Genomic DNA, 21672 nt, shown 5'->3' with positions numbered 1-21672 from the left:
TGTTACACACTGTGGCTTTAAGTGAAAATCTTAATTGTTTCCTTCTTTTCTACTTCATTTCATTCTTCCTTTGTTCTTCTCTTAAAAAAGGTCCAGTGTGGAACATTTAGGAGGATCTACTGGCAGAAATGGATTATAAAATTCACAGGTATGTTTTCATTAGTGTATAAATCACCTGAAAATAGGAATTGTTGCATTTTCGTTACCTTAGAATGAGACGTTTTTATCTCCAGACGCTGCAGGTCACCTTCCATGGATGTTGGCATGTTTCACACTGGCTCTAGATACAGGCCTTCCAGTTTTTTTTGCGCACTTTGTGGCCACCGTAGTTTCTCCTTTGCACTTTGAAGCGGAGGGCGAAGCGAGGGAGGGAATTGCGATGTGCAGCTAGAGCGCTGGACGCCACACAATCCCACACACTGGACCTTTAATTGTCCTCCTTACTATTATTTTCAAGTTCCACAAACTAAATTCTTTATTATTTTGCCTTAATCAAACATTAGAAAACTTAAACTCATGTGCGAGTGATTTCAAACTAGAAAGTTCAATTTCCTTCCCGCAATGTTTTTTTTTTAAAAGAAGAAAAACAGCACACAAGTACATGCACATGCCCATTTATTTAAATGATAATTGAGAGTCTGTGCGCAGTCATCAAGATAAGTGGGGTCTTACATTGAGTTGTGTCAGGTGGTTTTCTCCTCACTACAAACACTTGAGGGATCTTCTGTCTAAAAGCTGCCTTCTTCAGTCTCCTCTGGTACATTGGCATTTGAGAAACTTAACTAATACCACTTGCAGATTTAAAAAAGCAAAAGGGAGAGAGGACATACAAGTAACAAGACTTCAGGGAGGACTTTGCAGAGTTAAGCCACTAAAAGTTCCCGCTGTTGGTTTGTAAACGGATATGCCACCAACTCACTGGAAGAAGAGGAAGAAACTTGATGAGAACACTGTTTTTAACGGTAAATACTGCACCTGAATATTCATCAGGTCATAAAAATAAACCTGTTCTTCAAAGCAAACAATATCAAAAGATGATACATTCGCCATTCTTCATACAGCAAAATAAAACTCCAGTGTCACTAAACACAATAAAGCGTCTAGTTCGGACAACACTTGACACTTTTTTAATACCACAGACGGATAAATTATGTATCACTGCTTAAATATAGTGTGTTGAAAATAGTGATAACCCCTAAAAACATGTTGAACACGACACATCTGTTGTAAGAGTTTTAAAGTAAATTCTTTTCAAATGAGGGTCTGGTATTGCGGCATCATTTTTGAGACGCAGCTGACGAACGTGTTGGATTTATAGGACAAACTCGGAGCTTTAATCTCGCTGTTATACTCAAATAAACCATCCTGATCCTTTTCATTTTAAGAGCATTTTCTTCACCTGACAAATAGTCCCTGTAGGATTAGGAGTTTACTGTCACCCTCAGGTTCACAGTAACGGCTAAAAAAATTATAAGTGTTAAATGACTCAAGGCTGAACTGTCCATCAAATGTCACAGACATTTGCTTTGAAGCTATCCTGACAGTCAAGCTAATTACGCAACCACACAAGCAAAGCAGAGGAGATGGAAGCATTTCCACTCTCTGCTGTGGTTTGGGGGGTTTTTAAGGCCAACTTTGTGAGCCATTGTCCAAACTAATCTAGAATAAAAGTTGAACTGCACAGAGCAAAGAAATGGAGAGATTTGGTTTCTAAAGGGTCGTGGTTCTCGGTCCACAATCCCTTCAGGAAGTTGACAACAAATTCAACAAATCCCTGTGAATTCTGCTTCACCTTGCAATTATGTCCAATCCAAATTTGACCAATCAAAAACTGTACAAAAAGTTAAAACTATTTGTGCAATTTTCACGTTCTATGGCAAATTTATTTTTTTTAAATGAATTTGTCATTTTAGACAAAAAATAAAATTCTGTAACTAACATAACTTAAGACTTCTGTGAATTCAATTTAAGACTTTTTAATCCCTTCAAAGGCCTTTTTTTTGTTTTTAGGAAACTGACTTTTGAGACCTGCACACATGTGTAAAGTGAGAATGTTTGAGTGAAGACCTTAATTTTAAAACACTTACATTAGAAATGTAAGTATTTAGAGTCTCATATTTAGGCATTTTGATTACTTTTAATTGAGAATTTACTGTAAAAACTGTGGATTTCTAATTACAAGCATTTTCTCTCCTGTTCTTTGTTAACCACTCGACCACCAGCAAATGCTTTTTCACTGCTCCCAAGACTGAAGTTGCAAAAACGTTGCCGCAGTAACCATTTCTCTCATCTGAACAGAATAAACTCAAAATGGATAAACACGTCATGAGATGGAGGGTTTGGTGTAGCCAGGCAGTGCACTAACACTAAAGTTCTCCTACTGATGTCTACAAAGTCAAAACACTGCATGAGCAGGGAAAAACTGCTTGGTTGGCATGTTCAGAACTCACTTTTTAAAACTCGTCCGCCCTAATCTTCACAGGGAATTACACCGGACTTGACTTTCCAGCTTGTCAGTCTGCTGAAGGTGGCCGTTTCCCCTAAATTCCCCAGCTTTATCTGTTGTTGCACCAGTTTTTGGTTATTAGGTTGGGTGGGAACGCAGCACCAAAAGGGCTTAAACATGCAGAATAGACCCAATTTAGTTCTATCATTAGCCAGCTTCTGACATATTTGGACTGGCATCAAACACTTGGCATTGTGATTGATTTACTGATGAGCTTCCTAATGAATAAAGAGTAACTTGTAGCTCCTGCTGGCATTCAAAATCTAAAACAACTAGTAAAACTAGTTTTATTTTATTCGGATTATTGGACAAAAGGCATTCTTAAAAATTAAAAATGGTGCATGTTTCTTGATTTTAGGGACTCAAAAACAACAATATTGTAGGGGGAATAGTAGGGAAGAGCAACCTTTTGCAGAGCAGCAACCTAAAAAACGTTTGGCCCCTTTTTAACCGAACAAACCGTGGCGGCTGTGGCCATCAGTATGCACTTTGGCATGTGGTCACAGCTGCAGGGTTGCTGTCTAAACGAATGACTGTATCCACCCCCGCAGCCAAAAACACACAAACCTCTAACATCCCGTTCAGAGAGCAGGAGTCCTAGGTCAAAACAAATAATACGTCACGTCACTGGAACCACATTTCATTAGCACAAACACTTTTAAAGTTCACTAACTCGATCTTCATACAACCAGGTAGGGAAACTAACACCAGCCACCAGCCAAAAGCAGGTGAATTTAAGCTTTTTGCTCCACTTTGAGGCATCATTTTGGGTTCAAAATCAAACTGGCTGGTGAAATTAGTTTCACTCAACCAGCCTCTGCGGACCCAAAATGTTAGTTTCCTTCCCTGCGAACAACTCGTCTTTCAAATCGAGAAATACAGAAAAAAAAATAAAAATACGACGAGCACTGACAAATCTACTCAACAAAATCCGTGTCAATTATTTTACAAATTAAAGCAAATAAATAGAGGACAGTACCTTTGCATAAACATGAGTACAAAACCTAACAGTCAGTGGATGTACAATAAATGTGAGTGAATCCAAGAGGGGCGGAGTGACGTGTTCGTGGATTTGTGAAACCATGAACCAGTGTTAGGACGACCCCCCCTGCAACCCTTGAGACGAGAACCTGCGCGCACTACTCCAGCTCGTCCACGTCCTCCGTCTCAATGGTGCTCGTCTGTTCCGAAGTCACACCTGGAAAACAAAGCAAACATCAACATCTGAAGCAAACAAAATCCACCGAAACTCCAGTAAATCATCGCAGATTCAAACCTTTGCTGGGTCCAACTTTTCCAATGTGAGCCTAGCACATAGCATATCTACGTACCCTAAGGAAGGGTCAATGGTTCAACTTCATAAAACCTGAAAAGACGTGAAAATATCGTACTTGAGGCATCGTCGTCATTGGGAGACTTCTTCTTCTCCTCCACATAGCCATGACTCAGCAGCTTGGACATGCTCACCGGTGGAGCCTTCTTTTCATAACACCTGAAGAGGCGACAGGAGACAAAACCATCAGTATGACTCTCCTGATGGTAAATAAAAAGAACTTGAGGCTTACACATCTCGCATTTGTTAATTAATCATACTGAGGATCAATCAATCGTCAACGTTCAAGAGAAAATGCCAAACATTTGATGGAGAGTTTGCTGTTTTTTTATAGTAATTTTACAGTCAACATTAATAAATAATGAGCAGATTAATCGATACTGAAAATAATCGTTCATTGCAGCACTACTATTAAAACTATTACGTTTAAATGAATGGTATGGGAATAGAGAAAATGTGAGTAAATTAAGAGAAATATCATAAATATATCTAGATGGGATTTACTCACGTTCTCTTGTATTTGCCGGCCATGGACAGACCCTCCATCTCATTGGCAACGCCATCAGGAGACATCTGTAGGACGGAAAAGAGGTTATTTGTGTCGTTACAAGCTGAATGCAGCAGCTGCATTATTAAACAAATAAATGTGGATTGTTCTGACTTTTGCATACAGAATGACTGATTCACTTTATTGACAAATATACAGGCAAGTAACAGAGCAAAGGATGAAACGATGGAAGAAAACTTCATATAAATGAAAAGGAAAATGAGTGAAGAAACTGGTGTGAAGATAAACCGGCGTCTCAACTTTCTGCTACATATTTAACAGATTGTAACCTGACGGATATAATGTACATTCCCCTTTAAATACGACTTAATGTGAGGAATATATCCAACACATAACATCTTTAAAATCAGTAAAAATTGTTGCTTTCTATGCATATTTTTCCTCCTTTAAACTAGGTTTGCAATTACAGTAAGCAACTTTTATTTTTACTGCTTTTACCTCCACAAGATTACCAAGAAATACGTAGCATACACGTACATTTTTGGAAAACACCAGGTTTTTAGTTACTTTGATATAAAAGAAAAATAACAAGATTGTATGAAATGTACTTTACCTGAAACGTCAATGTTTCCTAAAAGCTATCACAATGTCAAAAGCACCGGCAGAAAATTAAAAGTTTAACCAAACTGCGAATGCGACGATGGAGCAAAATCAGGTGACGAAAAGAAAAGGTGATGGTAAAAATGTAAAAAATAAATTAAAAAGGATGAAAGACATCGACACGTATCAATGCTGGGGGTGACTAGTTTGGTCCATTCACCTTCTCTTTATCAGGGGAAAATCTATCAGTCTCTCTTTCCCAGGATGAACCATTATCAGTGCCAAACGGTGCAGCCAGAGTACGCATGCCCGCCTTCATCTGGCTGTCGGGAGACGTTGCTTTGCTTCCGCTGTAAGCACAAAACCACGGTGACATACGATGTGAGATCACTGCGAGCCACTTATCACATTCTGGGGAAATGCTGGGTGTGGCCCGTACGCTTGCAGCTGCTTTATCGGGCCCTTAGGAGGATAATGTGGATTATAAATGATCAGATTTTTCCCTTTAATGAGCTTCATATCTGTTTAACAATCAGGGTTCCTACACATTTTCCCTTTCAGAATTCCCGACTTTTCCAGGCTTCAGATGCTATGGAAATATGCATTTGAAAAGATATTGCCGCGTGGATTTGGTTCAGTTATAAAGACACTTGGAGCTTTGCAGGCTGTGACGTTCAGACGTAGAGGCAGCGTTCAGTTGCACGGCGTACTTCTTGCTTTACTTTTGACGATACTGCGATATAACACGATTACACCTTGAAGACTTGGATCCTTAATATTGTTGATAACTAATAATAATTAAGAAATACTACGACAGTACTCCTATTTGACCTTTTAATATTGTCAAGTAGATGTTTCAGGCGAGACACGCAAGCTGTGGAAGTGCGTCTTGTCCGAAAACAGAAATTCTGAATTATATATTTTAAAAAACAGAATAGAGGCGATTCAAATATTTTGTCATACTTATCCAGACCTGGAAATCACTAAAATCCAATTCCATACTTTTCCATACTGCGTAGGAACCCTGTAACCTCCTTCTACACTGATACAAGATTTTCCACCATCAGCATGATGGAAGACAGGCTTCAGGTTAAAGAATGTGCTGTGAGCGTGTGGTAGGAAACAGACATTAGAAGTTTATGGCTTTTTAATCACATCGTGAACCATGTTAGATTTCTTATTGGTGTCTCATCAGACTTCTTACCTCTTTGACTCATCACCACCAAACCAGCTAGTTGGTGGATTGTACATCTTCCTCGGTTTGTCTTCATCAGCATCAACATCATGACTCAACAGCCCTGCAAGGAGAGGAGGGGAGGGGGGAGGCACAATGTTCAAATCACTGCCAGGAAATTTTGAAGCATTGTACTGAATCTCACCTCTGAAAGCACCATTTGGTATCTGATTTGCAGTCTTATGCAGCTCAAGGGTTTAACAATTACTCTACTGCAAAATAAGTCTTACAATCTGTCTTTGAGGCAGCATATGTGAGAATTCACAGTAGGCTTCTTTTATTCTGCCCACTATTCTCCAGCATTGCAACCACAGGGGCGACATGAAGTGTGCATAACAAAAATAACTCAGCAGCAGAAAAATATTATTTCCACTTTGGTTAAATAGAAGTTATATTGATGGTACAATATGTATGATTCCAGTTGAGGCTGTAGGAACGCCGATATATACAGTACGACGATATAAAAACGTGTATTTTGCTTTATTGCTTATTTATTTGAATTCATATGAGAAAAAAATAAGCTCTGAAGGGGTTTGATGAGGCAGGGTTGCAATGCAAAGCGATGCAAAGAGTTACCCTTCGTACTTGTAAAATATCACCGTCTCCCTGTACCAGATACCACTTTTTTCTCTCTCTCTCTCTCTCTCTCTCTCTCTAAAATGATTAAATGGGTCGCTGGACATTAAAATACCTGGGTGAGCCGCATAAGTCAAGTCTTTAGTGGGACACAGGTTCTTAATAAAAGGAGAAAATCAAATATGAGCAAGTAATACGTTGAGTATTTGTCGAGTATCTAATTAGAAATGTAATAAGGTTTTTAAATTATCGGGATATAAAATGACAGTTGTTTGCAGTCATGTGAAAACAGACTAAAAACCTCTTTTGAGGCCTCAATGAATAATTGAGTCAGACGTGTCGCCAATTCAGAGAAAACTGGGTCTGGGGAGGTCACAGTGACTTTGACCACTAAAATCAGTTCATCTTGACATGGGGGCAGATCTAGAGAAATATTCATGAGGCAGCCGGAGGGTAACATGGTCACAGGGAGATCCGCTGCACCCAACATGGTCTGAAAGTGCACCGTCATCTTCCCATAGTCTGAATTTGACATCTTTATTTATTTTTTTACAATGCTTTTGTTTCATTACATTATATGCTGTCATACATGGTTGTTGGTGTTTTTTTAATATTCTTATACGCTCTTTGTGCAAAGCAAATTCCCCTTGGGGCAATTTAAAACAGCCTTTTTGCACTTTTCCTTTACTTTAACAAACAAACAAACAATGTGAGAAGAAAAACAACAATTTTAGCACAACAGCGAACATTTACAGACATTTCCAACCAAGCGAGCCTGCTTTCCATCCTGACTAGAATAAAACATTCATGTGGAACTCAACACTGAACTCTGAATTGCTTTTCCCCTGGTAACTGAAGTCAGCGATGTTGCGCTTTCAATAAACAAAAGGGGCTGTTGTGTTTTCCCATAATGCACAGGAACCCTGTCTTTCATGTTGTGGAACGGTTGGGCCATTTGTTCAAGATTTGCATTTCAAAAGAGTTGAGCCACAAGTGCCAACATCAAACGGATCAGCTGGGATGTTTTTTTTAAATATGATGACAGACTTCCACTGTTTTGGTTTACTGTACAGTTAAAGATAAACTCTCGGCTGCGAGGTCAGGAGGACGCAAGTCAGATTTCCTCATCTAAACGTGTGAAAGGAGACTTTTTTTTTGTTGCAGCAAAGCAAGAAATTACCCGATATCGAGTGCGTCGTAAGCGTTTAAAGTCTGTCGTGAAAGGCGCAAATGATAAAACATCATTTTAAGTTAAAAGAAAAACATTTACCTTTGTGTCCACCCCCCTTGGCAAGCTTCACGTAGTCTGAGTCCGTGGCAAATATCCCAACTCGCCGCCCGCTGACCCTCTCCGCCGGAGTGCTTTCATCAGCACTCTGGGACAGACCAGGGATCTGGGAGGTCGGCCCAGTAACACCAGTGTTCACAACCCCGGTCTTTATGCCTGCAATGATGTGAGAATTACATCCCCTTTGCTTTACTATGTGGCTCCTAACGCATGTATTTGAGGTATATATATATATAAAAAATACCTATATTAAGTGCTAGAAATGTTTATTTTCAGCTTGCATTACATGTTAATACTTACTAAAATTAATTATGTCCTTACCACCGGGCTTGGTCCTTCGATGGTTGGGTACAGCGGCGTTCATTTCAGCTGCAGACTCAATGCAATCTGATGACCAAAGGCAATACAGTTACAGTACGTGCACGGCAAAGTATGAATTTTACAGCCAGAATGAAGGTTTGAATTAGCAGTAGCTTCTTTTTAAATATAAACACCACTTGTTGCACATTAAATTCTTTTATTTTCTCACCCATCTTCCACCACAATGCACAGAGAAGGGCAGTAGCCTAAAAACCATTAAAAAGACATTTTGGAGAAATAATTGTTTAGTAGAGGGTGTGGGTCTTTCAAAAAAGACCAAAAACATTGATAAAAAAATCAGGTTATGTATTAAACAAGCAGTTTAAGCTGGTAAACTAACAGCAACGCCCTCTTAAATCCTCATTTCTCTAATGGGAGTCTGGCCTTTCGTCCACATTGAACCACAGCGGCCTGACTGCGCCCCTGCGTCGAAACACCAACAACTAATGATGCTTTAAAAACACCTAACACACTGTTTGTGCCTCTGAAAACATATATTAAAGTATAAAGCAGATACAGCTCATTAAAACAAGGATTAAAAAATAAAAAAAAAGACATTTAAAAAAGGAGAAAGGGAGCTCAGTTTGTAAATAATACACGCACGCTAACCAGCATTAAAAACGTAGTTTAAGCACACACACACACGTTGTTTCTGTTTGTATATGAACACACACGATGTTAAGAAACATTATAAAAACATATTTTAATTTCATTTAGCCAATGTAGCTAACAAAGCCTCGCTAACCTAGCTAGCCGCCTCAGCTAGCTGCCGCGGACTTTTTAATTTAAATTAAAACAACGCTTTTTATTTATTTTTATTTTATTTTTTTGTTTTTAACGTGAGCAGCTAAATATAACAGTCGTAGAAAGCCAGACACATATCTTACAATGTAGGTTATTGTTGTGTAGTTGCGGTGTTTGCGGCGGCTCCGTTAGCCGGCTCTTGTTCAGCAGACAGGGATGGACCGCACACACACTTCCGGTGGCACCTGCTGCCCACTTCCGGTACGCCAAACAAAGATCGTCTATAACGCGACAGACCCTGACGTCATTTTGTAGGCTTTCCACGTTAGCTGTTAGTGTCGTTAATGTAGGATGGTTCATGGTGTTATATTCTGCTTTCTGACACCATACATGTGTTTGTTTGTTTGTAAATTACTTGATTTGATCGGATAATTATTAATTACTTAATAACTTATATGCTATTATATATATATATATATTCTATTACATTTATCTATTATATTATCCTAACTATGGTTTTTCCCCATTTAATTTATTAGTAATAGTAGTAGTAGTAGTTGCATTGTTGTGCTTTGGCAACACGTTTGTAATGTCATGCCGACAAAGCCTGTTAAACTGAACCGAGTGGATCTTGATATGGGACGGAGTGAGAGGTCTTTCTCATCCCGATGCTGTTACAACATTAAGAGACGATCTTTGGTCTCATTCAGGACCCATATTGTGGAAAATGTGTTTGTTCAGTGTTGTGGGGACACCTATCAATATTTAGTAAATAATGTATTAATGCTTTATAGATCATATATAATATAATATAATATAATATAATATAATATATAATCATAAACCATAAATAAGAAGAATTCTGAGGTTGCCAGATGTGAAAAATAACTTATTTCTAACTGACCCATGAGCATTTATTAATCAATTACCAGCATTAATTTCTACATTATTATCAAAGCGAAAGGATACAGACCAGCTAATGTTTGACAAACTTTTACACTTGTACTAACATACTTGAGTAGTTGTCACTATATTATACAGTATGATGGTTTAAATGCACATTGTCCTTTGGGACATAACTGAACTGACTCAGCTTCAACATAATAATATTGTTACCGATGAGCTGTTGAGGTTTTTCTGTCTTTAAATGTCACTTTGTGTTGCTATCACAGCTCCTCTGGGTATTTTTTTCTCAGTGTTTTTATGACAAACCAAAAATAAATGATGTTGCATCAGTGATGGCCAATAAGCAATAATTAAATCTGAAAGATCTTTATTAGGCTCAACAGATGTAGATTTGATTAAACAGAATTTATGCAATTAGAATAAACAGTATTAGTAGTATCAGATTAACTCTGTTAAGAATAACTGCAGTCACAATGTCATCCATTAAAACAACATGCTCTTAATATGCTGTAAAATATATAAATATCGAAAGTCGTTATTTTGATGCCACACACACAGTTTCATTCCAAAATGAGAGATTTTTACAGAAACAACTACATTTTGGAATGACGGGTTCAATTCATTCATATGAAACACGGTATCGTCAGCAAATGCAGAAATCGTTGCAGTGGTAAGGACAGGTTAATGTGCGAGAAACCAATAAATGATAATGAATCAAAAGGTCAAGTTAGGAGAACACTGCCAGTGCAGCCAACTCTTTTCCGGTTCGGAGATCACTCAGATGTCTTTGCCGCAGTCGGGGCAGAGGACGTCATCTCTGCACGTCAGGAAACCTCGGCCGACCAGAGACACGCAGCACCTTTTGCAGTTGAAGCAGTCGTTGTGCCACTGGCGCTGCTCAAATGAGATGTACTTGCTGCCCCCGAGACCTGAGATAAAAAGAAACAAAGAGGGAGCCATGAACAAAATGAGCTTGTCCGCAACAGTCTCATGATCTCTGTAATTTAATAATCTTGTAATTGATGGTGATTGGATGCAGAGGGTAGCATATGATCTGGGAACAGTTCAGTCCATGCTGAGGTGTCATTTATACTACTTGTAGTTAAGATCTTCTCCAAATTCACACTGCAATGCTACATGGACTGAGTTTTATTCAGCATTTTAGGACAAATTAAGAAATTTGACACAGCTAATAAAGATTATTTTGCTAGCATTTGTTTCAGATGAACATCCTCTGACCAAAAGTATGCAGCATTAGACAGTGTAACACTTATTTTCTTGTTCTTATTGTCTAAAATTCAAACATTACAGGGTCAAATCTCGACTGAAGTTAACTGCTGTTTTTAAAGGGGCACTCCACCTATTTTACACATTAGGTTCACTTTACTAGTCATGGTTCAGTCTGTAAAAACAATGAAAAAATAACCCAGAAGATGACAGTTATCTCAGCTTGTAGATTGAAAATGTATAATAAAACAACACCTTTGTTGCAAACTTGGAATTTGCTTCGATTATTGATTATATGTCTAAGATTTGTCTCTTTACTGAAAATACTAAACTGCTGGAGCACTGATTTAAAAGGGATTATTTCTTGGATGACGATTTACGAGGGGACGATGATTAAGAGGTTTTTCGCTTTCAGTCAAACTTGTATCCACTTTGTATTATGGAGAATTAACATATTGTGAAAATCAGACTGAATTCTAATTGAATCACTGAATGAATTTGATAAGTGTGTGGTAAAGACTCTGGAGCCAGAGGAGACTGGACATGACATTTGGATGAGATAAGTCCAACAGTCTTAATTTAAATGTCAACAAACCTGACATCATTGGAGTAAAAAAGGCTGGTTACAAAATGACAGAACAAGAGAAATGTTGTGATTTCACTGGCAGCAAACAGATTTTAGTGACTTTCAATTAACATCCCAGAGGTAGAAGTCTAAAGACATTTGCCTGCCTGAAAGATTCCATTAAAAACAAATATAAAAGTACTGTAAGAAACTTTCAAAGGCAGTACTCTGGACACAAGTGCAGGATAAACTTTACCGCTGATCGGGGTGGTGCAGTAAGCACATTTCTTGGCAAACAGGTTGCAGAAGCAGTTGAGGCAGTAGGCGAAGTCGTCCCGAGAGGTGAACCGCTGGCCGGCCAACTGCTGCTTGCACCCGATGCAAACGAAGCACTCCTTGTGCCAGGGCTGATCATGGTAGTTCACTCCTCCAGTGGTGATGGGCTGAAAGATATGGTGTCATATGTAGTTTCTATTGTTCATTAAAGGTTATTTATATTTTTAAAAAAAGAGACATAAGATATTTACCGTAGTAGCAAATATGTTTATTGGCACATTTAGATTTAAAAGAGAAAGAGCTTTCAACTGCATGGCGTTGGCTTAGTCATGAAGATAGCACAGCTGGTGGTGTACGAAGAGGAGATCTGTCTCTGTTAGTGCCGGCAATCCACGATGAAAACCATGAGATGTGGCTGAAAGGCTTTTTGTACTACTGTTTTGAAGGTAAAACATTGACGTTGATGCCCTGACTGCATATATTCACATAATTTAACTGAAAAAAGCAAACAATAAAAATGCCAATTGTGTGTTTTTGATTGTTTGTACTGGTGTTGAACTGCTCAAGATGTGGCGCTCCTACATGTGTATGTATAGCTTCATGCTGCTTAATTTCTTAGTCACTTAGCTTAGTCACAGGCGAGCCAGATGACTGCTGCCTCACCTACCAGCTTTTAGCACAAAAGAGACGCCTCCAATCCCTGCCTGCTTGACCATCTGTTTCCTGCCCCGAGCTGTTATATAACATACATATGTGTCTTCTTCCCTCCTTCACTGTATGTTTTCTTCATAACTGCACCATTAGTTCAAATTTCAGTCCCAGTAAACACAGAAATCTTTCAAACTGATGTAAATGTGCATCCATAAGAGTCTTGGGTAAGCATCATAGTACTTCAGTGAATGTTGAGCACAATAGGTCTGCACCAATTAATAGAAATATTAGCGAAAGCTACAATATGGCCAAGTGCATAATGCAAATGCATTATAAAACCAACTGAATACCACTCACCTTCCAAGCATGTAGGAGAAACTACAGCGGCCACAAAAGATGCGAAACAATTAAAGACCCTATTTAGAGCCAGTGTTGGGTTTGTCCGTTTTGGGCTACTTTAGAAACATGGTGGTTCAACATGGCATAAAAGTCTCATTCTAAGAAAACACAACAATTCCTATATTCAGGTGACTATACACTAATGAAAACATACCTATGAAGATTATATTCAATTTCTAGATTCTTCTGAATGTTACACACTGGAAAACAAAATCTGTGTGAATCACAGGGAGTTGTTTTACCTTCTTACAGTGGACGCACTGCTGGGCAAACTGCTTCTCATAGCAGGGCAGGCAGTAGTTGTTGCCTTCCTTCTGCACGAAGCTCTTGGTGCCGATGGGCTGCTGGCAACGGTTACAGGTGAAACAATTCTCATGCCAACTGTTGCCCTTATGCTCCATCTTTTTAGAGCCTGGTGGGTGGAGGGGGCAGAGAGAGAGAGAGAGAGGGACAGAAAAAGAGTGTGAGAGTGGGAAGGAAAGAGAAGGAAGAAAGATATAGAAGTTCTCACGCTAACAAATGTAACACCCCATCCTCCTCCAGCTCAATAAAACTATCACGGCTGTAACAACCCAGTAATAACACAGCATTGTCATCACTTAATCTCTCAACACGTCTTCAATTTTGAAGTTTTCCAGAAGAGAGAAAAGACATGATGTGCCTCAGTCTACATCAATGATTGATGTACAGTAGGTCCCACTATCCCACTGGCATTCAGATCAGCCTAAACCATTTACAGTTAATGGCAATTTGATGATGTTTTGTGAGCTCTGTTAAAGATCAACATTAACTCAGACCTAAGAAAAGACTGTACAGCTACCCAGCTGCCTAATGGCACTTACAAGTATACAGTCGAACATTAAAGTTGAATATCTTTGCACCTCAGAGGTTTCTAAGCTGATTTAATTTTGGAAAATACTGAAAATAGGAACACTGAAATCAACAAAATGACACACCCTCATTCCAGACGCAGACGTAACATCCATACTTCATATCCACTGACCCAATCTTTGCTCAAATAACTCGTTTAATGTACTGAATAGTGTAACAATCCCAACACCGCTCCTCACCTGGCATGATGGTCTTCAGGCATGCATGGCACTTGGCAGAGTACTCGTTGCTGTAGCACTCAATGCACATCAGCATGTCCTCTTTGGTGGAAAAGGGCCGATCCACCAGAGATCGGCTGCACTTAATGCAGAGGAAGCATTCGCTGTGCCAGTGGCGGTCCTTGTATGACAGATCCTGCAGAGTCAGAGACAGAGACTGTTAAGTTCTGGTTAATGGAAACATTTCAACAATGAAGAAGTTAAGGTTCTTAAAGTTTTATGTTAGAAATGAACAATAATAAGCATAATCACCTATATACACAATATTTTAGCAACTTATTGGCTGATTTGCATAATATAGGCATGGTTTGGGGGTTATTTAGGATGCTCAATCCATTTATGACATTTTCAGAGTAAAAAATGATGGAAGTGACCATATTTAAACTCCTGGTGGGCTTATTTTGATCCATAATACATAACCGCAGGTCAGACAGGTCAATGACAAAATGCTGCACAGCAAAAATGTATTCTGCATTAAGCATTAAAATAACCTGAAAATTAATCAAAAATGTGGCCTTCTGGTTTAAACAGCCATTTTGTACTACTAGAAATTGATTTCTTTTAGTGTCAAAGAACAAGTACATTAAGCTTGAGATTGCATTTTAAGCATGCTTTCATGCTGGTTGATATGCGATGTATGTTTGGTGAGTGACGAAGGTAGTAAACTGGCTTTGTGACTTCCAAAGTTTCAGGTCATCTGCAAACATGAATGGGAAAATATGGGTGTGGAAACTGAAAGATGTTGACTTTCACTGACTTAATATTGGTTAGAAAATGTACCTTGCTGGTGCAGGCAATGAGCAATTGGCAAACTTCACAGCTGAAAGAGAAAAGTGTCTCGTAGCACTTGATGCAATACGGGTTTTCTTCCTTCAGGATGTACTTTTGCCCATATAAGGAAGCATTACACTCTGTACAATCGTAGCGGTCAGCCATTTTGGCTGAAATCTCCTCTCCGAGTCGTCTGTCCTGTAAGATAAAATATAAAGACGTTCAAGAACTGTACCATAAAGATGATGTGATTACAGCGAAAACAAAAAGCCTCCAAAATCTTAAACTTAACCTAATTAGAGAGATTTCTCTACAGAAGCACTACAGTACTATTTCAGTATCACATGGTCCATTAAATTATATCATGCCTCCATGACCATGCACCAGGTACAGAATGTGGCCCTTCTGAACTTCCTGAAAACTCAATTGAGAACTACATACAAATAATTAGGCTGAGGAATGTCACAAATAGCCTCCAAATGGCCACACATTGTATAGTAAATGCCTTCCACTTTATTAATGGACATAATGTGACTTTTAAATCGGGTTTACTTGCTCTAAAAGATCCTAAATCTGAGTCTAAGGAGGTCTAATTAAATGGCACCATCCGTGAATTAATGACAGACCAAAAACAAGGATTATATTTGGAAGAGGAGAATTAAGCCATGAGAAGGAAAGGGAAGAGAGAAAAGGACGAAAAGTAGAATAAATGTGTGAAGATGAAGTGGATGAGGAGGAGCAGAGGAGTCAAACTAAGAAGGGGCAACATACAAAAATGCAGAAGAATCTATCTATTGCAGACTTTAATTCAGCTAGAGGAGGATTTTTAGGGCTATTGGTCAGCAAACAACATTATTAGAGGTTTAAATATTACTTCAAGATGTAGGATTGCAGCATAAAATCATAAAATGCAACTTCTGAGAATCAATTCTTCCAACCTGTTTAGACAAGTAGAAAGGTCTTCTGGGCCTGTTTAATGCACATTAATTTGATTACATTTATAGAGCCAAACCCACACCACACAAGACAGTTGAGATTATTATTTAAATTGCCAGTTTGAAGCTGCCCAGCTGACAATAAACAGGAAGTTGATTTTAGGATAATATCCAGTGATATAAAGCAACAAGAAGACATTTTGAGCTAATTGAATAAGGCACATTAGCTGAAACATAAAGGCTGCTTTTGATTGGACGTCTGATCAGATGAGTTTGTCACTCATCAGTCATGACTCTTAAATGATAGCCAGATTTTAAAGTTATTGGCACATAGTTTGGTAATGCTATTCATCTTAATAAAACAAAATTGACCATCTAACCATGTTTCTGTACATTTTTTTAATCTAAATATTGGTAGGAACCCCTCTTTAAACCCCCTGTACCCTCTATACTCCTCTATACGCCTTCTGTACCCCTCTCTAAACCCTTGGTGCCCTGATTACTTAGTTCAACTCAAACTGTTTGAGGAAACCACTTGCCTTAAACTGTTTAAATCAAACAATTTATGAATGAAAGATATTTGAGTAAAGATAACGTTAATTCGTATTAATTACGCTCAGTTAACTGAAGTTACACCAAATGCAGCATTTGAATAAATGTATTCAAAATGTGTGAACAGAATTCATCTGAATGAAGTCACTTGAATGCATCTTCTTTATACAAATGTTACCACCAAGTTGAATTTACTCAGTTTTCTTCCACTAAAGCAAATTACTACATTACCTGTCAAAACAGCTGACATACAATAAAAACAATTTATAACTAATTGATCATTAAAATGGTATCTTTACACTTTTATTAAGATATGTTGTCAGGTTTTTCAGTGTATTAACCCCCTGTAGCCCTCTATAAACCCTCTACACTCACTCTAAACCCTCTGTTGCCTTCTGTAAACTCTCTAAACTACCCTATAAACTCTTTGTAATCGCTGTAATCTTTCTGTTTCCCTCTATAAACCCTCTGTGACCTATAAAACCCACAGAACCCTCTATAAACCATCTCCTCCCCCTATCTAAACCAACTCCTGTACAAATCTTCAAAGTACTCTCTATAAATCATCTATACTCCTCTGTAAACCCCTGTACCCCTACCTAAACCCATTATCCTACTGTATACACCTTAAATACCACTTTAATTCCTCTATAACCCCCTTAATGCCTTGCTATAAACCCTCTATACTGATATGTTTGCCATTTTCACCCCTTTGAAGCCTTATGTATACCTTTATTTTCAATGTATACCACTCTATCTTCTCAATTGAGTTAATTAAATATACTCAATGTCGCTTAAGAATCTATTGAGCCTAGATTAGTTCCTCATCCACTTTTCCTTTTTTTCAAAAACATGCTAAAGCAACTCAAATAATCCTCCAACCCTCTTCAGAAACCTGGATTATTTTCAGCTAATCATGAAGAATTTAGGATACAAAACTGTCAGAAACTACAACATGGACATAGAAGATCAGCAGGAATAAAATCACCAAACATCCCTTAAATTATTATGGATGAGAGAGAACCATAAATACAGAAAAGTAAGGAAAGAAGTCTCACCGATCAGTGCAGCCTGAGTGTCCGATGAAGAGCCTGTCCCTGCAGACTGGGACCAGAGGTGTCTACTGAGCGCTGTAGTCCATCTGCCTTTTAAAATTAGAGAAAAATGTGACCCACACTGGGGCAGGAAGGTGGAGGCAGTGGTGTGACCAGAGTGGGCAGGTCAGATTATATTTAGACTGCTATATAATTCAAGACAAAATCCCAAGAAATCCCCATTTAAAATTTGGAACTCTTAAACTTTTGAACAGACTGACATACAAATATAATGGAATGGAAAATGTCTGTGATCACGAGTTATTAGACTCTTGTTTTCGTCCAATCTCAAGAAAAAAAAAGCATGTCACAGGATTTTGAGATGCTGACATAACAAATAATTATTCTGTGATATCAAGCTGTCAGACCTGCTATCATACTTGGGTGTGTGATGATAAACTGAAATATAAAGAAAAATGTATTCCTAAAGCTTCAGCTCCTCTGCCTGGTTGTTTCAGTATCTTTCAACTTCAGTTATTTTAAGTCAAATTTTAACATGTGTAGATTTAAAAAACACACAGGATAGGATGTCAGGTAGGTTTGTGTAGCACCTTTCACACAAACAAATCAATATGTATTGAGGAAACACCGGAAGCAGGATTAGGAAAAGATTAAACTTAATAAGAAAAGGATAAAGCAAATAATAAAGTAAAGTAAAATAAAGTGATAAAACAGATAATGTTTAAAAACATAAATAAATGTGTGTTGGTGATGAAACAGTGATTGGTGCATTTGATAGCTGCCTCTGGATTGGACCAATGGATGGCAGCTGCAGCCTTTTTAACCCACGGCTGGCAGCAATCTTCCCTCCCTTCACCTCCCCTACTTCCAACAATGAGACAGCGTCTATTGTAATGAGAACCTTGTGTAAGAAGAGCAACTGCAAGACAAACCTTTCTGGAAAGTTTGGATAGATCCCTGAATATCCTGCGATGCTCTGTTTTTTTGTTTTTTTTTTGCCTATTTTGAGCTAATTGAATAAGGCACATTAGCTAAAACACAAAGGCTGCTGTTGATCAGACATTTGATCAGATGCAGAGCAGTCATATTTTTACATTTGTCAGTCATTGTTAGAGCCTCTTAGATGATAGCCATTGATTAAAGTCATTGGCAGATAGTTTGGGAATGCCTTTCATCTTTATTTGGAACATTAAACTTTGGACAAATCTAACCATGTTTCTGCACATTTCTTTAATCTAAATATCTGTAAGCACTCTGCACCCCTCTCTAAAGCCTCTCATTAAAAAACCATCATCAACACGAGGGTCTTCTTGCTGATGGTGAACGCAAAAATGTCGCCAATGTAAGCTCTGAGAGAAGGGATCAGATCAAAGTCAACCCTGTGTCCACCCACAACCCATTTTGAAAAAGCTGGGGCAGAACTTAGGTATGGTCAATTGGTGGGATGTCGGATGGGATGGTCGGATGTTTGTGCTGTTTTGGGTCACAGTGCGCTGATACTTGTGTGTAACTGTGTCCTTTCTTGGATGACGATCTCCTGTTGCCTCCTGGAAGTTGCTGCAGGTGCAGGTCTGGGAGGTTGGGCGGGTCCCACCATTGTTGTAATCTCTGTGCTTAGGTTTACTTCCTCTATGACATTGGTGCCGATGCACTGCAAGCTATGATTGGTGTCCAGTTTGTTGTGCTTCACTTGACTCACTTAATCTCTTTTGCAGAGTAGACAATGTGAGGCCTCGGTATCTCTTCTCTTTTGAATCCTCGATCCCAACTATGATGTTACTTTCCTTTGTGGGGTTTGTGGCCTGCTTTACTGTGCTGTGCTCTTGTAGCTCATTGTCGATTCTGGTCCAGGTTCTGTTGCCATGATGTCTTCCATCACCCACTCTAGCGGACTCTTGGGATTTTCTCTTTTGTCGTCTTTTCGTAGCTACTGGGAGTGACACAGATAGCTTGCCCATGACTCTCCCATTGGGGTCTATTCCCTCTTGTCAGATGTCTCTCCATGCCACCATCCAAGGGGACTCACAGAGAAGTTCTCAAGTGGGCACCCTCCCTTACTTGACATTTAGTTTAATAGGTAGGTCAAATCCTACAGTCACTGGCTTCTCATTAAAGAAAAAGTTTAGAAATACAATCTGCTTGGCACATGGCATCGACCATATTTCTCCAATTTGCTCTTTCTAAAATTAAAGGAATGAAAACTTGCTCTACTCTATAGTGCATTAGATGGAGTATCTTATTAACAATTGCATTTCAGTGCCCATGCTTCTTTAGTACCCACAAAATAAAATGCTGCATGTGATATTATAACTTCAAATTCATTTTGTGTGACACTGGGTTAGCACATCCTGAAGACAAAGGAGGTGTACATAAAATGGTTTAATGAATGTGTGTGTTTGATTTTACTTTATAAAGTTAACCAGTGCCATCAGACTCTCGGGACTATGTCTAATAGCTGCAGTGTTTTTGCTTCTTTACAGTCTTGTTTTTGTTTTTATATTTTGGGGTTTTTATTGCCTTTAATGGATATTCACAGCTGAAGAGTCACAGGAAGGGGGGGTTGACACACGGCAAAGGGCCACAAGTCTCTTACTTTGGGCCACTGCAGCAAGGACTCAGCCTTGGTACCAGCTCTACCAGGTGAGGGCGCCCCTGCTTCTGAACAGTTTCAAATTATAGAGTAACATAATAACACTGTTCTTCAATTGTTGACAATTATTTTTGTTATTTTTGGTAAATACTATATTGATTTGGTACTCACTGATGGATGTAAGTTTCCTTTCCTGAGTAAAAGTAACAATATTACAATATGAAAACATTGGGCCAAACTATCTTTGACTGATTGCCAGTTTTAGTGCTATACTGCTTCATTTACAAAACTGGACTACTTTCTCTTAAATTAAGAAGTTGTACAAGTGGTCTCACTAAAGATAAGTACTCTGAAGTACTGCAGGGGATACCTGATGTTATTAATCAATCATGTACGATTCCGAAAATAATGCTAACATAATAAGTTCAATAAAAAATGTAATTGTAGAAACAGGAAATGGAATATAATATTCATAACTATGTATAATCACCTAAAAATAAGAATTGTTGTGTTTTTGTTACCTTAGCTGTTTCTATCTACAGATGCATCCATGGAGTCACCATGTTTCTACAAGAGAGGAGAAAAAATGGAAGATTGGTGGTGAAAAACAACTTTTATATAACAGGAATCCATCTAATTGATCGTATATCAATGAATATATGAAGTAACTGTGAATTAAAATTCCTTAACTGATGATCTATCGAGTGGGAACTAATCATAATCATTTGTTAGATTAGATTAGATTTTATTTCATTGTACGAAGTACGAAGAGAGTAATGTACAGGGATATAAAAAATAAAAGTATAGATGTACACAGTATGAACAGCATATGTTAATGGTGAGCAACAGGAATTCATGATACATGCTGCATCAATCATCATGATTTGTAGTTCAGCATTACTTAATTTGTACACTTACTAGAAAGCCTTATTTGATCCAGTTGGCTGCCATGAGCGCTCACTGACAGCTATGACAAGAACTGTGTCTCTTAATGGTTCAGAGAAATGCCATTTCCATGTAACAGTTAAACTGCAGCCACTTGTTTGTCCTTAGTCAAAAGTTCGACTGGAATAATCCGTCCACGGGTGACTCCAATGAGTGTCAGTTAACATTAACATGACTGAAGACAACATACTTCAAACCGAATCAAAACTTAAAAGTTGTTTATGGTTTTTTGTCGAATTAAGATTTTCTTCTGCATTATGTTGGTTTCAGTTTAACACAAAGCAACACAATGTGGGATTTTCTTCTTTTTGCCTCTTGTGCGGGCCCTAGCTTGCATATAAACACACAGTGTGTAAATATATTAGGATAATCTAATAGTACAACAGCAGTAATAAGAGAGGACATCATGTGGTGGAAGGGCACCTGTAAGTCCTTAAGCCCTTTGGAGAGGAATTTAAAAAACATTTTCATGGTCTTTTCAAGAATCCTTAATAAAATTTGAATGACCATTAAGACTCCTATGCTTCACTCCAAATGTTAAA

General features: G+C 38.4%; 2 protein-coding genes across 4 annotated transcripts; both read right to left on the bottom strand.

Annotated features, from left to right (window-relative positions):
• Positions 1 to 598: 598 nt before the first annotated feature.
• On the bottom strand, positions 599 to 9405 carry cunh7orf57 (chromosome unknown C7orf57 homolog). 3 transcript variants are annotated; one of them, XM_051427676.1, is made up of 9 exons: positions 9293 to 9405; positions 8575 to 8611; positions 8346 to 8432; positions 8028 to 8201; positions 6152 to 6245; positions 5168 to 5297; positions 4348 to 4412; positions 3898 to 3998; positions 599 to 3704 (listed from the first exon to the last, which is right to left on the bottom strand). In XM_051427676.1, the coding sequence occupies exons 2-9, from the start codon at positions 8576 to 8578 to the stop codon at positions 3646 to 3648; spliced, it is 714 nt and encodes a 237-aa protein (XP_051283636.1). In that variant the 5' UTR covers positions 8579 to 8611; positions 9293 to 9405; the 3' UTR covers positions 599 to 3645. The 3 variants fall into 3 exon arrangements, with proteins under 3 accessions (XP_051283636.1, XP_051283637.1, XP_051283638.1); XM_051427677.1 differs by having other exon boundaries at positions 8367 to 8432; XM_051427678.1 differs by lacking the exon at positions 8575 to 8611 and having other exon boundaries at positions 8367 to 8432; positions 9293 to 9402.
• Positions 9406 to 10405: 1000 nt separating this feature from the next.
• Positions 10406 to 17704, bottom strand: LOC127378675 (four and a half LIM domains protein 2). The gene is made up of 6 exons (XM_051427802.1): positions 17599 to 17704; positions 15063 to 15251; positions 14244 to 14418; positions 13416 to 13585; positions 12104 to 12290; positions 10406 to 10984 (listed from the first exon to the last, which is right to left on the bottom strand). The coding sequence occupies exons 2-6, from the start codon at positions 15216 to 15218 to the stop codon at positions 10833 to 10835; spliced, it is 840 nt and encodes a 279-aa protein (XP_051283762.1). The 5' UTR covers positions 15219 to 15251; positions 17599 to 17704; the 3' UTR covers positions 10406 to 10832.
• Positions 17705 to 21672: the final 3968 nt, after the last annotated feature.

The sequence above is a fragment of the Dicentrarchus labrax genome, unplaced genomic scaffold (assembly GCF_905237075.1).
Source record: "Dicentrarchus labrax unplaced genomic scaffold, dlabrax2021, whole genome shotgun sequence".
In the NCBI taxonomy this organism is placed as follows: domain Eukaryota; kingdom Metazoa; phylum Chordata; class Actinopteri; family Moronidae; genus Dicentrarchus; species Dicentrarchus labrax.
The sequence above is the reverse complement of the archived record's forward strand: the minus strand, read 5'-3'. Positions and strand labels throughout refer to the sequence as shown.

Excerpts from the sequence above, each read along its gene's own strand:
- cunh7orf57 (XM_051427676.1), bottom strand. Across the intron at positions 8,202-8,345 it reads TAAGGACATAATTAATTTTA|GCATAAAGACCGGGGTTGTG; the intron begins GTAAGTATTAAC and ends ACATCATTGCAG. Across the intron at positions 3,705-3,897 it reads CAATGACGACGATGCCTCAA|GTGTGACTTCGGAACAGACG; the intron begins GTACGATATTTT and ends TTTGTTTTCCAG.
- LOC127378675 (XM_051427802.1), bottom strand. The coding sequence starts at position 15,218 with ATGGCTGACCGCTACGATTGTACAGAGTGTAATGCTTCCTTATATGGG. Across the intron at positions 13,586-14,243 it reads CCTGAAGACCATCATGCCAG|GCTCTAAAAAGATGGAGCAT; the intron begins GTGAGGAGCGGT and ends TCCACCCACCAG. Across the intron at positions 12,291-13,415 it reads AGTGCGTCCACTGTAAGAAG|CCCATCACCACTGGAGGAGT; the intron begins GTAAAACAACTC and ends CATATCTTTCAG.